At 48.7% G+C, this 18937-nt stretch overlaps 1 protein-coding gene across 3 annotated transcripts; it reads left to right on the top strand.

The window, feature by feature from the left end:
* The first annotated feature begins 9268 nt into the window (after nucleotides 1-9268).
* LOC146753576 (rho GTPase-activating protein 32-like) lies at nucleotides 9269-17519 on the top strand. Of its 3 annotated transcripts, none has more exons than XM_085530610.1 (16): nucleotides 9269-9666; nucleotides 10719-10825; nucleotides 11940-12012; nucleotides 12140-12212; nucleotides 12559-12681; nucleotides 12889-12966; nucleotides 13151-13232; nucleotides 13508-13651; nucleotides 13725-13827; nucleotides 13988-14120; nucleotides 14622-14701; nucleotides 15063-15170; nucleotides 15406-15536; nucleotides 16016-16217; nucleotides 16544-16689; nucleotides 17008-17519. In XM_085530610.1, exons 4-16 carry the CDS (start codon nucleotides 12159-12161, stop codon nucleotides 17427-17429), a joined length of 1806 nt encoding a protein of 601 aa, XP_085386736.1. In that variant the 5' UTR covers nucleotides 9269-9666; nucleotides 10719-10825; nucleotides 11940-12012; nucleotides 12140-12158; the 3' UTR covers nucleotides 17430-17519. The 3 variants fall into 3 exon arrangements, with proteins under 3 accessions (XP_085386736.1, XP_085386735.1, XP_085386733.1); XM_085530609.1 differs by lacking the exon at nucleotides 9269-9666 and adding an exon at nucleotides 10029-10181; XM_085530607.1 differs by lacking the exon at nucleotides 9269-9666 and having other exon boundaries at nucleotides 10197-10825.
* The last annotated feature ends 1418 nt before the right edge of the window (nucleotides 17520-18937 follow it).

Genomic DNA, 18937 nt, shown 5'->3' with positions numbered 1-18937 from the left:
AAATGGTACAAGGATGGAAGACTTCTTGCCTCCTCCAGAACGTTCAGAATGGAATCTGTGGGCAAAACATGGCGTCTGGTTGTGGAGCAGCTGGAGAAGAAAGATGCTGGAGAATACATCTGCGAGGCTGCTGGCCAGAAGATGACCTTCAAGTTGGAAACAACTGGTGAGCATTCGCTTTGGGAGCGCTAAGCAGCTGTTTATGTGGCTTAGAGAAAGAGGAAGTGAGCCATGCCGAAGGGAAGGTGGTGTGGTGCAGGAATGCAGTTGAGATCAAACCCAGCAAACGTTTCCAGATTGACGAGGAAGGGGTCAGAAGAACTCTGGCAATAAGAGGGATCTGGACTGAGGATGAGGGAGAGTACTTCTGTGAGTCCAGAGATGACAAGAGCAGCATTACCATCACCCCCAAAGGTATGTCTCTGGAAATGAAGGCTGACAGTGTGGAAGGATCCTTGGCTTCCCTCATCAGCCATTACAACACTGCAAAGCTGAGTTTATTTGTGTGTTTATGCTGTTCTCTGTGTTAACAACCAAGTACAAAACTTGTCTTTCTCTCTAAATAACTGTTGAACAGCTGCTTCTGAAGAGCACAGCAGTTAAGTGGGCAAATCAGCCTTCAAGTCTGGAATTAAGCATCCCAAATGTGAGATGGGAGTTTTTTTATTCCTTCTTTGTCTCTTTTCTTCTTGCTTCTTTGTAGATGCAAGGAGGATCTCCTCTACAGGCAGGAGATGTGAGTGTGAGTTATGGTGATCACTTACTGCGAGTCATAAAATCTGATGCTTCCAATAAAATCATTGACTCTGTTGGCTCTTTGAAGGTGCTCATACATAAAGGAGCTCATACACTTAGGGACACATCTTTTATGTGCTCCTAAGTGGTTTCTTCTTGTCCATCATCTCACAGGGTGGTGAAATTTGTTGGTTCAGACTTTTGTACTAGGAGCTCAGCAGTGGTTAAAGCTCACACTTGTGCAAAGTAAACAAGCTCCTGCAATTCGTCTCTACTCTGTTTTAGCTGTGGATTAGCTTGACAGTTCCCTTCCATAAGCTTTATGGTTTCCTTCTGTAAGTCTACGTACACAGATTGAGTTGCTTAACTTGAAGTCTTGCTCCAGGATTTTGGGCATATTATTAGCAAAAAATATCACAAATAATTTCGCCAACAATTCTCCCCACCTATATGTAGCTTTCCTTTTTTTCACTGGAAGGATTTACACTGGCAGATAGGGTGGGCATGTAGAAACAACCCCATTAATTCTCATGAAGCTCTTATTTTTCTGACTGGCCTTTGTTTTGTGATTCTGCATGCATGCCCTGTAGCTAAAGCCTGGATGTCTTCCCCAACACCTTCAGTCTCCCATCCTTACTTCAGTTACTCCATTGCAAATCTCTCTGCTAGTACAAGAGAGTGTTTATTTTACCCCTGACTTTTAACTGAGTTAGTTCCATTAAGTGGCTGAAGCCCTAAGTGATCCAAGAATGAAAATTGCAATCAAAATTAGCGTCACTCAGAAGGACAAGGTCACATTTGAGTGTGAGCTGTCCAGGCCCAAGGTGGACGTCAAGTGGTTCAAGGTATGGCATGTAATGGTATTTTCCTTTCTGACTTCTCTGGAAATGAATGAGAGCCTTTAATTTCACTTCCAAGGGATGCAAGTCTGAGCTTTTGCTTGATAGCTTTTGCACTGCTCTCTTTTCTTTATGCTCTTTTACTTGCCCAGATCAGCACTCTTTGTTATTATGTCCTGAGTTCATTTATCAAGTTGAAATGGAAGTTTGTTTTGTGTTTCTTGTGAACTCCTGAGGTCTTGCTGCACAAAATATTGTTGGTTGGAGTACAGTCTTGAGCTTCAACTCTAACACAGAAATTCTCAGCCAGGATTTTGTAGCCTTGTTGTGATCTGGGTTTTAGGGTGAAATCTCAGTTTTCTTTGCACCTGACAGTGTGAGAATTTGCTCTGGCACTTTGTGTACCTCCCCGGTGCTCAGCTGTTCCTTCCCTTACTTGGGGATAACGTCATTTATTCAAGGTGATGTCCAAACGAGCTTGTTAACAGTCCTCCGCAGTGCTTTAAGCTGTCATAGGTCAGCCAGAATTTATGCATGTTCTATAGCCATTCCTACATGTTGAAAACACTGCACTGTGCTTAAGCTTCAGCATATGTTCCAGTAAGCACAGTTCCATTAATTCTAGGGAAGCGGGTGAATTAAGCATAGATCTGAAGGCTGCCTATGCTCAGTGCAGAGATGGAAGGACTAATGGAGATCTGACTTGGTATTTTCCCTTCTAGGAATGGAAGGCGCTGCGTCAAAGTAAAAAAGTGGGCATTACTTCCCAGGGAAATAAGAGAAGTCTCATTATTCACAAGTGGTGAACTCTCATTTTCTCTCTCAGTCTGCAACCACGTTGGGTTGCTGTTTCAGTACTGGCTGTTTTATGCAGGAACTCTGCTCCTGAGGTTAATCCAACTTCTATCCAGGCCCTTCAGAAGGAAAGGGAAATAGCAGCACAGAACTATGGTCTGATCTGACATAAATAAGTGCAGACGTGGAGAGTTAAAAGGGATTGTGTGTTGTTCAAGGGATTTTGAAGCAAAAATGTCCTCTAGGTAAGATTTGAGGCTGACATTCCCCATACATTGTGGGCACACAAGCTAAGGAGAGACTAGTGATGAGCATGCAGAGAAGCCAATGGTTCAGACAGGTTTGTAGTTTGGAAAATAAAGATGAGGTGATTGGTGGTAACCAATATGGCTTCATCAAGGTCAAGCCATGGCTGACAAACTTGGTGGCCTTTCATGATTGAGTAACAGCATTGGTGGATAATGGGAGAGCAACTGACATCATCTACTTGGACTTGTGCAGAGCATTTGATCCCGTCCTGCATGACATCCTGGTCACCAAAGTGGAGAAAAATGGTTTTGATGGATGGACCAGTTGCAGGATAGGGAACTGTCTGGATGGTCACACTCAGAGAGTTGCAGTCAATAGCTCAGTGTCCAGGTGGAGGGTGGTGTTGGGACCAGTGTTCTTTAACATTTTTGTAGGCAACGTGGACAGTGGAATCAAATGCAGCTTCAGCAAGTTTGCAGATGACACCATCTGCAAGCATTTGGAGGTAACCAGCTGCAGTGAAGTGAGCAATTTCAGTGCCTATTTCTGATGGTGGCAATGAGTTGAGAAGTCACACTTAATTGACGGTGCCTGTTTCCATTCTGACAAAGGCTGTAGTTGCAGCTGACTTCCCGAGGCTGCCATACGTGGTGGTGACGCAGCCTTGGGCTTCTGCGTTTGCATGACTCCCACCTTTCCTTTCTGTGTCTTGCAGGTCAGCTGGTGCTGGAAGCGGCCGGTATCTGAGCAGGAATGAAGGTGAGTGCAGGAGCAGCTGCTGAGGGGAGGAAGGAAGTCCATGCTAATGAGCTCTGAAGCATCTGCGGGTACAGTACCAGAATAGGCAGCAGTGATGCAGGGAGCTCCCCAGCAGGAAGCTGTCTGATCCAAATGCTTGCTGAGAGTTTGGAAGCCCAAACCCTTATGGTCTCTGTAAGGGTGGCTAATATAAAGACGTTAACCAAGATGGTGGTAAATAGTCAAAGGTTGTTAGCAAAGGAAAACTCACCAATGTCGATGTTTTGACCAGAAAGCTGAGGCAGTCTCAACTGGGGAGCAGTCACCAAGAGATGCTGCCTCAGTGGTGGTCAGCCCTTAAATGAGGTCTCAGAGGAGGTGGAGTCGAGATCCACCCCTTCTGTGAGCACAGCTCCATTACTCTCACCTGTGCTCCCGCAGCTGACCCAACACTTGCCTCAGCTGATTAATCAGAGGTTCAAGCTGTGATTTCCCATACAGTCTCTAAGCTGAAGGCAGCATCTCCTTGATCTGATGGTGGTGTGCCTGAGTGAGGGAGTGATCCAAGCTGGATGCAGAAGAGTCATCTTAATTTCTCTGCTATTTTACTTCAGATGACACCTATTGGGTGTTGGTTTCTTAAAATTTGGATCTAGGAGGTGGCCTCTTCCTTTGCTTCTGGTGAAAGCACAGTAGTGCAGCAGGAGTAGAAGACAAAGAGGTTTTCTTTGTGACAGCAACACCGATTATTTGATTCAAATGTGGAACAGTGATGAAGATGGTGAAGAACAGATACACCTCAAAGACATGCTTGATCACATAAGGAATGAGCATGTGATCCAAGACAGTCAGTGTGGCTTTAGCAGGGGAAGGCCATGCCTAACTAATCAGGTGGTCTTCTATGATGGAGTGATGGCATTTGTGGACAAAAGGAAGGAAACTGATGTCATTGACCTGGACTTGAGTGAGATCTTTGACATGGCCCTCCACCACATCCTTATCTCTAAACTGGAGGGATGTGGATTTGACAGGTGGACCACCTGGTGGATAAGGGATTGGTTGAAAGGCCACAGACAGAGGGTGGTGATTCATGGTTCTGTGTCCAGGTGAAGGCTGATAACAAGTGGTGTCATCCAGGAGTCTGTCTTGGGACCAGTGCTTTTTTACATGGTTATCAGTGACACCATCGATGCAATGGAGTGCACCCTCTGCTGTTTGCTGAGTGGTGCGGCTGATGCAGTGGAAGGAAGGGATGCCATTCAGAGGGAGCTCAACCGAGAGGTTGGCCTAGGTGAATCTAATGAGGTGGAACACAGCAAAGTGCAAGGTTTTGCACTTGGGCTGGAGGAATCCCAGGCATTTCTACAGCCTGGGAGGAGCAGTCCTTAAGAGAAGCCCCGCAGAGAAGGACCTGGGGGTCCTGGTGGATGAAAAACAGAACGTGAGCCATCAGCGTGCTCTTGCAGCTCAGAGAGCAAATGGTCCCCTGGGCTCCATCAGAAGAGGGGATGGCCAGCAGGGACAGGGAGGTGATTGATCTTCATGATCCTTGAGGTCCCTTCCAACCCGGGCCATTCTATGATTCTGTGATTACACTCGCTGTCAGAAATAACGGCAGCTGTACAGAAGCTGGATATATTTTGGGACAGTTCTTGTAACCAGCTGATTTTAAGACCTTGCCCAAGTCGTGAGTCTTAATTGCATGTCAGAAGAAAGCTGGGAAAGTGGTTATTGCTCATTCTTTCTCATTTGCTGATTCTTTCTTTAGTGTTCCTTTTCCAAAGGAGATTCTGGTGATGGAAGCAGTTGAAGAAAGAACCAAAGCAGCTCTTGCCAAGAGTGCTTGAAGTCCCTGTGGAGAGAAGCAAAGAACTTGGGCTTCCTCTGGGATGCTCCCCACCATGTCTCAGGAAGGAGACAACTGCTGTTCCACTTTCTGCTCTGTGTGTGGAAAGGTACGTCTGGGTTTCTTCTGCTTGTTTTTTCTTTCTTTTTCTGGCTTTGAAGGAGAAGGGGTAGAGCAAGGGGAGACCCACTGGTCATTTGTCACCTCAAGAGCAGGATGGATTCTGCATTGACTGTGAAAAACCTGGGCTAGTAGCATGGGCATGTTTCAGGCTGGACTCTTCTTTTGCTGCTTGGTTTCCTTTTGGTTACAGGGAGACAGCTGTCTAAAGGTGTGTTTTCAAACCCACTCTCCAAAACCACGTTTCATTGTTGCAGGTGGTTCAGTGTGCTCTTGCAGTGCAGATGCTGTAGTTTGGTGTAGAATCTGAATGGTTTCTGTTCCTAGGGGAGGACTGGGAGGAGGTAGTGAGAAGAGAATTCAATGCCTGAGGTGTATCTTAGTGAGAAATGTTGGCATGAGGTGCTGAAAGTCTTGAGCTGTCAAAGGCCAGTGAGGCTCAGACTCCTTAACCTGCTGGAGCAGGGTGGAAGCAAGGAGTGGGCACTGCCGTCCCACAGGCTGCACTTGGTTCTGGTCTGCCAGGTCTGTGCTGGCCTGGATTTCTTCTGAGAAGTTTGTTGGAGCTGCTTGGAGTAGTGAAGGGTGGGGAAGAAGTGCTGCTCAAGAGCTAAGGCTCCGCTTGATCATTTTGGATGGATTTAACCATGGTATCTGAAGACATAGTTTCCATCAGAATGATCCCAGCATTGTGCAAGTGTCTCAGCTGAAGCCCCTGAGCAGATGTGTGAGAGCACCCTCCTACTCCAGCTGAGCCATAGGAAAGCTGACTATGCCCAGTAATTACAGCTTCTGCAGATTGAATGTGCTTCCAAGTGTTTTCCTTAGTGATCAATCATGTCCCAGCACTGTGATATTCCATCTCTGGCACAATCTGGAGCATCTCTGCAATCCTTGGTTGCCCATTCCCACCAGCATTTCTTCCTTTCTCTCTTTAGAATCAGTGTGGTGCAGTTCCCTGTGTTTGTGAGCAGCAGCCAGCAGGCTGCAAGAGATCCAATGGCAGATTTCAGCACACAGAGGGATGTGATGGGGACAGACTGTACTTACCGCCATGCAGAAGGGAGTTTTTACTGTCCTCTATCAAGAAGTATGAAAGAATAGAGTTTGAATGTTACTTGTGAGCAGGTGCTGTGCTGTAGGGGATGTCAGGTAACCATTAATTTGGGGGTGCAGGAAGGAGCAGTGAAAGTGATGTATTAGTTTGTGTTTTGACTGTTGGAGTGCAGTTCCATTTTTGGGAGCAAAACTATGGGCTAAGATGGAAAACAGAAGGGAGAAGGCTGATACCTGGATCGTGGGCTGAGCTTTGGTGACTGCAGCCATTTGCAGTCGAAGTTTTGCACAGTGGGGCTCAGAATGGGAGCTGATGATGAATGGGAGCTGCTCAAGGGACAGACTTCCACGTACAAGTTCCAGTGCCTCAATGACTTTCTTGTAGCGAGGAGCCCAAAACTGAACATAAGACTTGAGGCGCAGCCTCCCCAGTGTTGAGTCCAAAGGGATGATTACCTCTCTGCTCCTGCTGGCCACACTATTTCTGATACAGGCCAGGATGCCGTTGGCCTTCTTGGCCACCTGGGCACACTGTTGGCTCATGTTCAGCATCAACCAACAGCCCCAGGTCCATTTCCTCTGCACAGTCCTGCAGCCACTCAGCCCCAAGCCTATAGCGCTGCATTAGGTTATTGTGGCCAAAGTGCAGGACCTGGCACTTGGCCTGGGTGTACCACATCCCATTCACCTCAGCCCAGTGAGGTTGATCCAGCTTATCTAGTTCCCTCTGAAGGGGCCTCCCTTCCCTCAGGCAGGTTGACACCAGCTCCCAGAAAAAAGACAAAAAGAGAAGAAAGCAGAAATGAAGAAGGCTTCTCTGAGAGCTGCCCCTGCACCTGCAGAGGTGAGTCCTTGTTATGGACAGACACAGCTCTTGTTGTCAGGGCCTCCATCTGTCAGACATGAATGAGACTGTAAAATCCTGAGGGAAGTGGCGTCCTGTTTCTGCACTTGCTTTGTTTCTTTGCAGTGTTTGAAGTGTTACACAAAATGAAGGATAAATCTCTAAAGCAGGTGGTCGGGATGCTGGCATGATGATGTTACTTATGTAATTAGTGCTATTATTTTGTAGTATGTTAGCAGTTTGCTAATAAACAAAAAACAAGGGGGGGTTGGAGGGGTCGGTAACAGAGGAAGGGGTTCTGGTAACAGAGGATGCTGAGAAGGCGGAAATACTGTATGCTTTCTTTGCTTCTGTCTTTAGTGAAAAGGCATTCCCTGAGGAATCCCAGAACCTGGAGGTTAATGAGAGAGTCTGGGGAATGGGAGATTTCCCTTTAGTCAGGGAAGAGGTGGTCCGTGAGTGCCTAGGAAACATTAATGTCCATAAATCCATGGGACCTGATGGGGTGCATCCACGGGTGCTGAGAGAGCTGGTGGAGGTCATTGCTGAGCCGCTCTCTGTAGTCATTCAGAGGCCTTGGAAACTGGGGAGGTGTCTGAAGACTGGAGGATGACCAGTGTCACTCCGGTCTTTAAAAAATGGCAAGAAGGAGGACCCAGGTAACTATAGGCCAGTCAGCCTCACCTTTATCCCAGGGAAGGTGATGGAACAGCTTGTGCTGGATGCCATCTCCAGAGAACTGGGAGTAAAGCAGGTTATCAGGAGTACTCAGCATGGGTTCACCAAGGGGAGGTCGTGCTTGACCAACCTGGTGGCCTTTTATGAAGATGTCACTGGCTGGGTGGATAGGGGGAGAGTGGCAGATGTAGTCTACCTTGATTTCAGAAAGGCTTTTGATATTGTCCCCCATGACATCCTTATAACAAAGCTGAGGAAGCATGGAATAGATGAGTGTACAGTGAATTGGGTCAAGAACTGTCTGACTGGCAGAGTGCAGAGGGCTGTCGTTGGCGGTGCTGAGAGGGGATTTGATCCAGGTTTATAAATACCTGAGGTGTGGGGGCCATAGTGGCACGGCTGGTCTCTTTTCAGTAGTGTGTGGGGACAGGACTAGGGGTAATGGGGTGAAACTTGTGCATAGGAAGTTCCACATGAATGTGCACTATAACTTCTTTATGGTGAGGGTGACGGAGCACTGGAACAGGCTGCCCAGGGAGGTGGTGGAGTCTCCTTCTCTGGAGATATTCAAGACCCGCCTGAACACCTACCTGTGCAACGTGGTGTAGGGAGCCTGCATTGGCACGGGGGTTGGACTCGATGATCTCTAGAGGTCCCTTCCAACCCCTACAATTCTGTGATTCTGTTGGATTGTGGGAATTCAAGAAAGAATATTCTGAGCAAAAGCTGTGGAGTGAGATAAATGGCATGAGAAAGCAAAGCTGATAACCAAGGAGGGCTCCAGAAGAGAAAACGAAGTCCAATAGGGCATATTTAGAGACAGGTGAAGAACCCTTGATGTCACTGAGGAGTACTAGGGTGCTCTGGAATGTCTCTTGGGCTCCCTACAGCACACATACTTGCTCTGGGGCATGTCTGGATGTCTGTAGAGCTAATTGCGGGGCCCTGAGAGACCTCTGGGGCACATTAGGTGGCACTGGCTTCCATGTAAGTGTTCCCAGGTTCCCAGAAGTCAACAGGGAAGCCTTTGGAGACCCCTTGGGAAGACTCAGTGGGGCCCTAGAGTGATGTAGCAGCTTGTGTTGGTTGCATCTGCTTGGCAGGGAAGCGATTTCCCTGGTGGGAGCTGACTGAATGGGAGGTGATTTCCATGGTTTAATTAATTACCTGGATTATAATTAAATAACACTGTTCAGCGTTCAATCAAGATTATATTTTTCCAAAGTACTTCAGTCGTGCATCTGTAGCAGCTTTGCTAAAATATATCAAGTTTATTCAAAATTCCAATGATGCTCCTAAAGCACTTGAAGTGCATTTGAGGGGGGGGAATGACAAAACAGCTCTGAGAGAATCATCATCAAATCAGAACATGGGAACGGTAACTAATAGCAGAGATTCTGAAAAGAATATTTAAATTTTCAAATTACATTTTTCTGAAGTTGTATTTCACCAAGTTTCATCAATGTGCACACTGAAAAGCTGACTTGCTATGTTTCTTTTTATAAAAAATCATGTGTTACAATTGAGAAAAGAAGGTATAGCATGGAACATTCTCCAAGTAAAGTGCAAAAAACATTTCTTCACAGTTCCAATTAATGTCTTATGTTTTGTTCAGACTCACTAAATGATGTATTTCAGGGTACATCACATGGGAATATAAGAAGACTATTCAGAGCAGGAGCTGCAGAGCAAGATGAACGGCATGGGAAGGTAAGGCCGGGAACCAAGGACACAGCTTTTGTGTCACTCAGCCACCTGTGGCAGAGGTCAGGATTTCAGCAGGGATTTCTGCAGACGTTCCTTGAACACCCCCAGGGTGGGTGACTCCACCACCTCCCTGGGCAGTCCATTCCAGTGCCTGGCCACCCTTTATGAAGTAATATTTCCTAATGTCCAGCCTGAACCTCTCCTGCCGCAGCTTGAAACCATTCCCTCTAGTTCTATCAATAATGACACGAGAGAAGAGGCCGACCTCCAGCTCAATGCAACCTCCCTTCAGGAAGTTATAGAGAGCAATGAGGTCTCCCCTGAGCCACCTCTTCTCCAGGCTGGACATTCCCATCTCCTGCAGCCTCTCCTCATATGGCCTCATTGTGCTCCAGACCCCTCACCAGCTTTGTTGTCCTTCTTTCAACACGTTCCAATGCCTCAGTGTCTTTTTTGCAGTGAGGGGCCACAAACTGGAAACAGAATTCGAGTTGTGGCCTCACCAGTGCTGGGTACAGGGGGACAGTCACCTCTCTGCTCCTGCTGGCGTCACTGTTTCTGATGCAAAATGTAGGTAAGTGTCACATGTGTGACATCCTTTTTGATAGAGTTCTGTGACTGGAGTTCAATGGATTTGAGAGCTGACTTGAAGCCTGTGGGCATCACCCAGGAGTTGGGGTGAGAGGATGAGGCGTAGGAACAGGAACCTCTTTGGTCGTTATTAACTCCCAACTTTTTGGTCAGGAATCTCTGTGTGTTTCTTTATCATGTAAAGAACAGAGTCATTGTGCAGCTTATGAATGAATTGATTCACGCCTGCTGATTGGTGCTGTTCTCTACAGGGAGCTGCAATGGAAATGGGCACTTGTGGTCCACTGTCCAGCCCCCTCCCGTGTTGGATTTTCTGGGCTTTGAGACACGTCTTCCAGATGCACTTTGTGTTATTTCTGATGTGTTGACCTGTTGAGCTCCAGCCCCAAATGAGGATTCAAGTACTACCACCGCAGTCCATTGGGACTGTAGTATTTCTTGCTAAACAGAATTCGTGTGCACCCTTGTCTTTCGTCTGCACAAAGGATCTTGTAATCATCTCTGTCTGTGTTTCTTTTAGACCCAGAGATGGAGCAGAGTGGAACACAGACTTGGGTGGATCTTCATTCAGGAGCAGGGACACGTCATGCTCATCTGAGGTGTCTGGCTGACAACAAGAGCAGAGAGGTAAGTTTCATAGGGTCGCGTGCACATTTTATTTTATTTTTAATTCATGATGCATAGAGGCGTTCCCCAGACAAAGTGAGCATTTCTCAACTGGACTTTCTAGAAATGAGCTAGGCAGTGAAAATGGGTTTGAAGCATTCCTAAGAGCCCCGCAAGAGAATGCTGAGGGTTAATCTGGCACCCTCCTTTGGAAACGTCCGTTGTCTGTCAGCTCTTCAGCTGTGCCCTAACACCTCCCATTGCGCTGCCACACCAGGATAGAATTCCAAGCCCACACTGAGTCCTGGAATGTTGTGGTGCCGTGTTGGAATCAGATGTGACCACGTGGTCTTGGCTCCCCGCCTTGTGGGGGGTCATGGTGGACCAGGCTGTTGGCCGTTGGTGATGTCATAAGCGGCCGGAATGAGGGGAGGAGCGGTGCGTTCTGTGTTCCTTTGTGGGTGAGCTAGTGGTCGGAGTGGTTGGTTGTCTTGTGTTCTTGTGCCTTTTGTGCCGTTAGTTAGTTAGTGTTGTTAGTTAGTTAGTGTTAGTTAGTTAGTATTGTTAGTTAGTTAGTGTTGTTAGTTAGTTAGTATTGTTAGTTAGTTAGTGTTGTTAGTTAGTGTTGTTAGTTAGTGTCGTTAGTTAGTTAGAGTCGTTAGTTAGTGCCGTTAGTTAGTTAGTTAGTTAGTTAGTTAGTTAGTTAGTTAGTTAGTGACTTTATTGCCTTTTTCTTCACACCGTCGTGTGCAGCAGCTTGTAGGTAAGCTGAGCTGGTGTGGGATGGATGGGTGGGCAATGAGGTGTTGAGAACTGCTGGCTGTTTGAGCTCACAGCACCGTATTGCTTACTCTTGACCATCAGACGTAATTTTCCCCTGGTACACACGTTCCAAAGGGGGTATCAGTAAAGTTGGCACCTGTCCCGTGCTTCTTCCATTGTCTTTGCTCAGTAGTGGAAGCATTGTAAAGTTGCTGGGCGGACAGGCATCACGTAGCCTGAGACTCAGCATGTCTTGCAGCAAGTGGGTGGGAAGGTTGTGCTGTGTGTGTTATTCCATGGCTGTCTTAGCCCTGCTCACTGACCTGCTCTTTCTCTCTCCTCTCCTCACCCTCCGCCCACTGCCTCGGTGCAGCTTTAGCTCTCATTCCATCCGAGCAAAGCGACAAGGAACTGCTGCAGATAGCTTGAGGTGATCTCACTGCCAGGTACGTGCCATGATTTGTCCCCCCACATGGTTTTGCCGCAGGGTATGCGCGGGTAGCTCTGAAGAAGTCTGTCCATACTGTGCTGTGTGAATAGAGAAAACAGAAGTGTGTTTCTGCTCTGTTCCAGAGTCTTCACACTTGCTGTGATGGGCGTCGCGTGCAGTGGGATCAGCCGTGAGCCTGAGGTGGCGGCGACGGAGGTACAGTATGAAGCTCTGTCTGGTCTTTGTTCCCTGTGTTGAGCCATTAGAAGGAGCTGCAGATGTACTCTCCTGCAGGAAAGAATGGGCCAAAAAGGGCCTGGCCAGCTGTCTGCGCCAGTGCCATTGCTGATTAGTCTGGGTAGAGAGAGATGCATCTTTGCATGGCCTGGCAATGCACGCCAAAAAGGGAAATAACTGTGATGAGACGTGCAGCTCCTTCTGAAGTGCTCCTGATAAGGACGGAGCGCATTTGCTGCAGCTTTCTCTGCAGATGTGCTCCTCACCTTGAAATCCTCCTGGTTTGTCCTCAGCTCCTGACCACGGTCTGTGCTTTGTTTTGCAGGCTGATAACATGCGGAAGCCGCAGCTGGTACGTGCTATGTCATCTTTAAACGTACCAGCGATTGCGGCGGCCCATGTTATTAGGAGCCACGTCGCCCAGGGGCCAGATGAGCTCTCCCTTGAGGTAAGCAGTTCCAGGCGTTCCTTGTTGTCATACATGGGAGAGTAGTGTAGGGTGTGAACGCCTCAGGAATAGTCTCAGACACCTTCAGAATATCTCCCTTGCTGTCAAGCTTGAGGATATTCTGCAGCACAGAATTAGGCAGTTATTTGAGCTGTGATTTCCTGCCAGCTGTGCTGAAGCTGGGATTGATGTTTCAATCTCTTGCAGGTTGGAGACATGGTGAGCATTATTGCAATGCCACCAAAGGAGCTGAGCCCCTGGTGGAGAGGCAAGCGTGGCTTTGAGGTAGGCACATGTTTGTGACTAGAGAGCACAACTTGAGTAGAGTCGGGAATCTCAGGTTGGAGCTGCTCTGCCTGCACAGGATGGCTGCTGGATGCAAACAGTTGCCCTGTGTTGGTGTCAGAGGACCTTCCCTTTGGCTCTGGGCTTGCGCTAATGCCCACCTGTCTTTTTGATTTTATTACAGGTTGGGCTTTTCCCTGGTGAGTGCGTGGAACTCATCAGTGGAAAAGTTCCCGATTCCCTAATCAACTCATTGCCAGAGCCAGGTACGTATGTTACATTTGATAAGTGGGTTAGTAAAATGGGATCAAAATGTGGGTTTCAGGGGATTTGTTAATACCCAAGTACAGCAATCTCAGCAAGAGGACTGCATTAAGCTCCTTGGGCACCTCCAGGGATAGGGAAAATATGTTCTTGCGCGTCCTTGTTGGGAATGCTCTTCCCGATGTTACATGCTTTGTCGAGTGCATTATGTTTGGCCTCGTCCAACCGAGCCAAGCCTGAAATTGAAATGAACTGGTTTCTTTGATTTGTTGTGCAGTGCCAAGGAGACGGGGCAAGTTCCTCCCCTTCCTTCGCTCCCTGGTGAAGGCCCGTCCCAGGAGAGCGACGGAGCCGGAGCCGAAGAAGGAAGGGGTGTTTGGCTGTGACCTGGGGGAGCACCTTCTGCGCTCTGGCCGTGATGGTAAGGAACAGCCCATTCCTGAGATCTTGCTCCATTGGGCAAGTTGAGCTAACCGCTGGCTCTTGTTCTGTAGTCCCCCAGGTCCTGCAGAGCTGTGCTCAGTTCATAGAGCATCATGGCGTGGTGCGGGGGATATACCGCCTCTCTGGCGTCATGTCTAAGATCCAGCAACTACGGTAAGAGTGATGCGACTGACACAACTGTCAGTAGGGGCACGTGCCATGCTGCGGGCGTTCAGAGGAACCCCTTCCTTTTCTTGACCGTATTTTCTGTGGCTTTGGACTTGTTTTCGTCTTTCTCAAAGCCCTCTACCCAATTCTGTGTCTTTCTCTGCAGCCATGAATTCGATACGGAGCAGGTGCCAGAGCTCAGCGTCCAAGACATTCACAGCGTGAGCTCCCTGTGTAAGATGTATTTCAGGGAGCTCCCAAACCCGCTGCTGACTGACCAGCTGTATGACAAGTTCTTGGTAAGCACAGGGCAATGTCTTGGAAATGATACATACCTGTTCCCTGGGAATCCTGGCCAGTGGTTGCAGCAGTGCCCCAGCTCTGAGGTCTTCTTTCTGTTAGCCCCATAAGGCATGTCTTTGCCACATCCTGCCTCTCACTGATGGCACTTGTGGTGGTGCCGAGAGGTGCTTATTTAAGCTATTCACAATGGTTGTGAGAATTCCCTTTCCTTTGCTGTTCCCCAGCTATTGGTAGAATGGGGTTAATAGCAAAGTGGACTTGGAGAGGAATGCCTGCTGCGAGGAGCTACACTGAGCAATCAGGCAGTAAAGCCCCCAGAGCTTGCACTACTTGGCCTTGATGGCACAGGCTGCGTGCTGCTGTGTTCCCCTGATGCCTCTTGGAAGGCATCGAGTCTGCCTCGGTGCTGACCACCAGCGCGCTGTCCCCATAATTCCCAAACCTGTGGCAGCTCTCCAGCCTGACTGGTGTCTGAATCCCTTCCTGCCTTTTTCCAGGACGCTGCCGGTGCTGCAGAGGAGGAGCGCGTGCAGAGAATGAAAGATGCCATCCAGCAGCTGCCCGCTCCTCACTACAGGTCAGTGCTGCCCTCGGTCTGCTGAGCTCAGCCCTGCTGCCTTTCAGAGGGCGATGATGCGATTCCAGGTGTTGTCTCACACCTGCAACATCATGCCTGTGCACGCTGCAGCGGCTGAAGGCTGCATTGGGTCAATTAATTGGGTCAGTTCCTTGGCACGGGGGCACGGTTGGTGCAGCCGATGGCTGCGGCTGTGCTTTGTGGGGCTTGGTGCTGCAGCGTGGTGGCACGGGGAACGTTTTATCTACTTCATATTCAGGGTGGTAGCAATGACAACAACCAGCATGAAGTGATGTTTGTTTTGTGCACTGCAACACGGCTTGCTTTTTGGTGCTGAACATGTGCCTCTCTTGTTTTCCAGGACGCTGCAGTACTTGATGACACACCTGGAATCTCTGGCCAGGAACTGCTCCGTGACCAACATGGATGCTAAGAACTTAGCAATTGTGTGGGCTCCAAACCTCTTAAGGTAAACTTCTTTCTCCATTTCAACATGATGCTTAGTTCTGCTCTCCCCCAACCCCAGGGGACAGTTTCTACTCACTTGTTTATCTGGGATCAGCCAGGAGAATTTCGTCAGTGGCATTGCTGATTGCCCACTGTGGAAGTCTCCGGAGCTCAACTTGACAGTTTTTCTCTGCAAAAGCTCAGACATGGGGAAATGACTTTGGGGAAATGACTTATATGATCTGCCTTTTCTTCAGATCCCAGCAGAGCCCGTCTGCCTGCGCCAGTGAAGCTGCCTGTAAGGAGCTGCAGACACAGTCGACTGTAGTCGAGTTCATCATCAGCCACGCAGATGTCCTCTTCTGCTCCACACCAGCTGTGGGAGAGGGTGAGTGTCTTCCCGCATTAGCTTAATCTGACACTTTGATGTAATCCAGGCCTTCTCCAAGACCTTTGCAAATGCTTTTGCTGTCGAGGAGACAGCAGACTTCTGGGGTTAGATTAGAATATGGCGCCCCATTTCTGGATCCTGAGAGTGTCCAAACCCAAACCTTACATGGAGAAAACTGTCACTGCTGTTAAGATGTTTTGTAAGGAGGTGAAGCTTGATTGAAATGTGGCAACAAAGATTTCTGAGATTCCTGCCCCCTAGTGTTTCTAGGCATTTTTGTTTGCCTGTTATGATACAGAGAGCTGCTCTTAATTATGACTGTGTCCTCTGCCACATGCATACCTGTGAGCACAGAGTTATTTTGATCTCCTCTTCTTTGAGTCGCTTGGATATGCAAGTCTGAGAGAAATGCAGAACTGGGATGGCAGTGCTGTTGCTTTCGGATCCTCAATCTTACCTGTGGTTTTCTCTTGCAGGGCACAGTTCTCTGGATCGACCCAAGTCTGTGTGGGTGTCTCCTCCACCCACAAAGCTGCTCACACTGCAGGAGGCACAGGCTCAGAGAAGCAGCCAGAGCAGCTCTCCTGCAGTGACACAGAGCAGCAACGTCGAGGTGGAGGAGGACCCCACAGCTGCTCAAGGGAGATTCCACACCATCATTGATTTTCCATCTGAAAGGTAAAAAGGACTTCCCTTTCCAGCCCCTGTTTTGATTGGTTGGGTGGGTCTTATTGGTTTATTTTTAGTCCATTATAAGTGAGCCTGCCAGCTCCTGTCCTGTCTGGCTGTGGAGACTTTGCTCATGTGCTCCGCATCTTGCTCGACATGGTTGAGAGGAATTTAGCTAGCAGGACGTCAGGACTGAGCAGATTTCAGCAGAAAGCAGGCAGTGCCAGGAGGAGGGAACTATAGGGGCAACAAACGGGCAACAATTGGCAAGGGCTCGGAGCAGCTCTTTCTTCAACCTGCACAACAACTGACAGCATGCTCTGTTTTCTCACCAGACCGAGGGTTCCCAGCAAGACAAAGGAGTCACCAGCTGGCAGTTGGTGTTCATGCTTTTGCCTGCGCAGACCATCCACTGTGGCTGAACACCAACTGCAGAGCAGTGCCAGGGAGCCCTCCGAAGCCGAAGTCGTGGTCCTGGCAGGTAAGGGTGCAAATCCAACTTTCAAAACACTGCTTGTCAGCAACACAGGTAGAATTCATGCTTTCAGTGGGCTTGTACCTTTTTCTGGCGTTCAAGCCCATGCCTGACATCTTCAGTTGACCCCTGTCTTTCCCAAATGAGTCTCTTGTCAACACAAGAGCTGGACCTGCATGAGTATCACTTTCAAGACAGTGACACTGTTGCCAGAAGCCTATTTGCTTCTGCCCACCACCACTACATAGCCAAATGTCAAGAACCTGTTTCATGATTCATCTTGTGAACGTTCGACACTAACCGTGTGCATCTACTCCTTCCTAGGTGACTCCAGCCCTTGTGTAACCCCAAGACACAGCGCATATGATGATGCAGCATCCTGTGCTTCCATCAATATAGAGCTCATGGGAAGCACAGGATGCTGCAGTTCAAAGGACAACATTGCATGTGAGTGCAGCAATAGAGAGAAGAATGTCCTCCACGTTCAAGCCATAATTAATGCAATCCCTGATGAAGCTCCTGACCTGAGCCTGCCAGACACTACAGGCACTAGCCTAAATTGTAACCCAGTGGCCTTCGAGGACAGACTAGCACAAGCACAGCCCGAATGCCCTGACAGCAGCAATACCATGCAGGCTCAGGTCAGCATCACCGACGAGAAGCCGAGCATCTCGGAGGAGGGCGTAGAATCAGGCCACCAGTCCCAGGCTCCTGGTAACAGCACGGGCTCTGAGCAGCTCTCATGAGACATAAGAGGATGAGTCCCACTGTTCCAGCAGACCTCACACGCCCTCCTTTGTCCCATTGAATAAAGGCACACTCGTGCTCAATCAACACTTTGGCTGCATTCCGAGTCTTCATTCACAGAGATTGGGATGAGTGCAAGAAACATCAAGGCAGCTCAGCTTACAACGCTCTGGCTGTGGGGTGTGTGTGGCCGAGCTCTGGGTGTGTTCCCAATTTCCCTGACAGCACCTGTGAGCTGTCCCTGCAGATCATCTCCAGCCCTGCCATCATCGCGCTGCGGCAGGAGGAGCTCACCCTGACCAACATCAGGCAGTGCTGCCTGCCTCTCTCACTCTCTAGACCAAGTGTAACTACACTGTCGTGGAGACAAATGCTTTCTGTCACATCCTCCATTCCCTGCAGACATTCACTGGTAGGCGGCTCTTGCAGAAGAAGATTCAAGCAGCAGAACCTTTTGCTCAGCTACAGCACACGAATGCTACAAAAGCAGGAACAACCCTCAAGCTCTGGGTCTGTTTGTCTTGCAAAGGCATGAACCGACTGCGTTTGATGGTACCCCCCATCCTTGATTTCCTTCCCTGCTTCTTGTCTGATGGCACTGCTGAGCCAGGAACAAGCTGCCCAGTGTGGCAGAGCATGGTGCAGAGCTGTGCTGGGACCTCCTCCCCTTCCTCTGCTGCAGATCAGTGCCCCACACGTGCCATCGGGATGCTCTGGCACGGGATGTGCCTCCAACCCAAAGCTCCTTCCCACCTCCCAAGGAAAAGCAAAGCAACCCAAGCATCTCCAGCAAAGCTGCCCAGCAGACAGCAGGGAATGCAAACAGCTTCTGGCTGCTCCCCTGCACTCCTGTCCTAAGTAAGAGACCCCACGAGGAATGGCTGGGAAATCAGTGCATGACACGAGAGTGTGCACAGCACTGCGCAAAGCAGTGAGGTTCCACAAGTTTGTGTGTGTGTGTATCTCTGCTGTTAAGAAAGAATGGGAAGACTGCTTTACTGATTCCAAGAGAATTACCTATCCTCAAATGATTTTTCCTGGCCAAAGTTAGAGCCTCTCACAGGTAATCGAGACCAACAGGCTGTTGTTGCACAATCAACAGGCACAATCTAGATGATCAGCTGAGGAAAATAAAGCATCATGTCAAGGGAACTAGATAAGTGAGCAGCTTGAGATCTGCACATTTATGGGATACTCGTGGTCTTAGACAATATTTGCTTAGTGAGGTCACACAGAATGAAAAAAAAAAATCTAATGAATGAAAACATACACAGGAGAAGAAGCCTCTGAGGCTTCTGAAGTGTTATGACCAGGAGACATAAACTCTGTTAAAGCAAACATTTCTCTCTCTTTTTCGTGTTCTTCCAGAGAGGCCTTGATTACCACCTGAACACATGCTGTGGAAGCCCAGCTTATGCAGCACCAGAGCTAATCCAGGGCAAAGCGTCTATTGGCTCAGAGGGATGTAGAGCGGTGTTTGTTTTCCCCTCTTTCCCTTCCCTCTCCA

The sequence above is a fragment of the Coturnix japonica genome, chromosome Z (genome assembly GCF_054131305.1).
Source record: "Coturnix japonica strain WE chromosome Z, WE-NBRP24, whole genome shotgun sequence".
Classification (NCBI taxonomy): Eukaryota; Metazoa; Chordata; class Aves; order Galliformes; family Phasianidae; genus Coturnix; species Coturnix japonica.
Note: the sequence above shows the minus strand (reverse complement) of the source record. Positions and strands in the feature narration are given on the sequence as shown.

What these genes read in the sequence shown, in the direction of transcription:
- LOC146753576 (XM_085530610.1), top strand. Translation starts at nt 12,159, where the DNA reads ATGGGCGTCGCGTGCAGTGGGATCAGCCGTGAGCCTGAGGTGGCGGCG. An exon ending in TCTGCGCTCTGGCCGTGATG is followed by an intron (nt 13,652 to 13,724) that starts GTAAGGAACAGC and finishes CTTGTTCTGTAG; the next exon opens with TCCCCCAGGTCCTGCAGAGC. An exon ending in CACACCAGCTGTGGGAGAGG is followed by an intron (nt 15,537 to 16,015) that starts GTGAGTGTCTTC and finishes TTTCTCTTGCAG; the next exon opens with GGCACAGTTCTCTGGATCGA.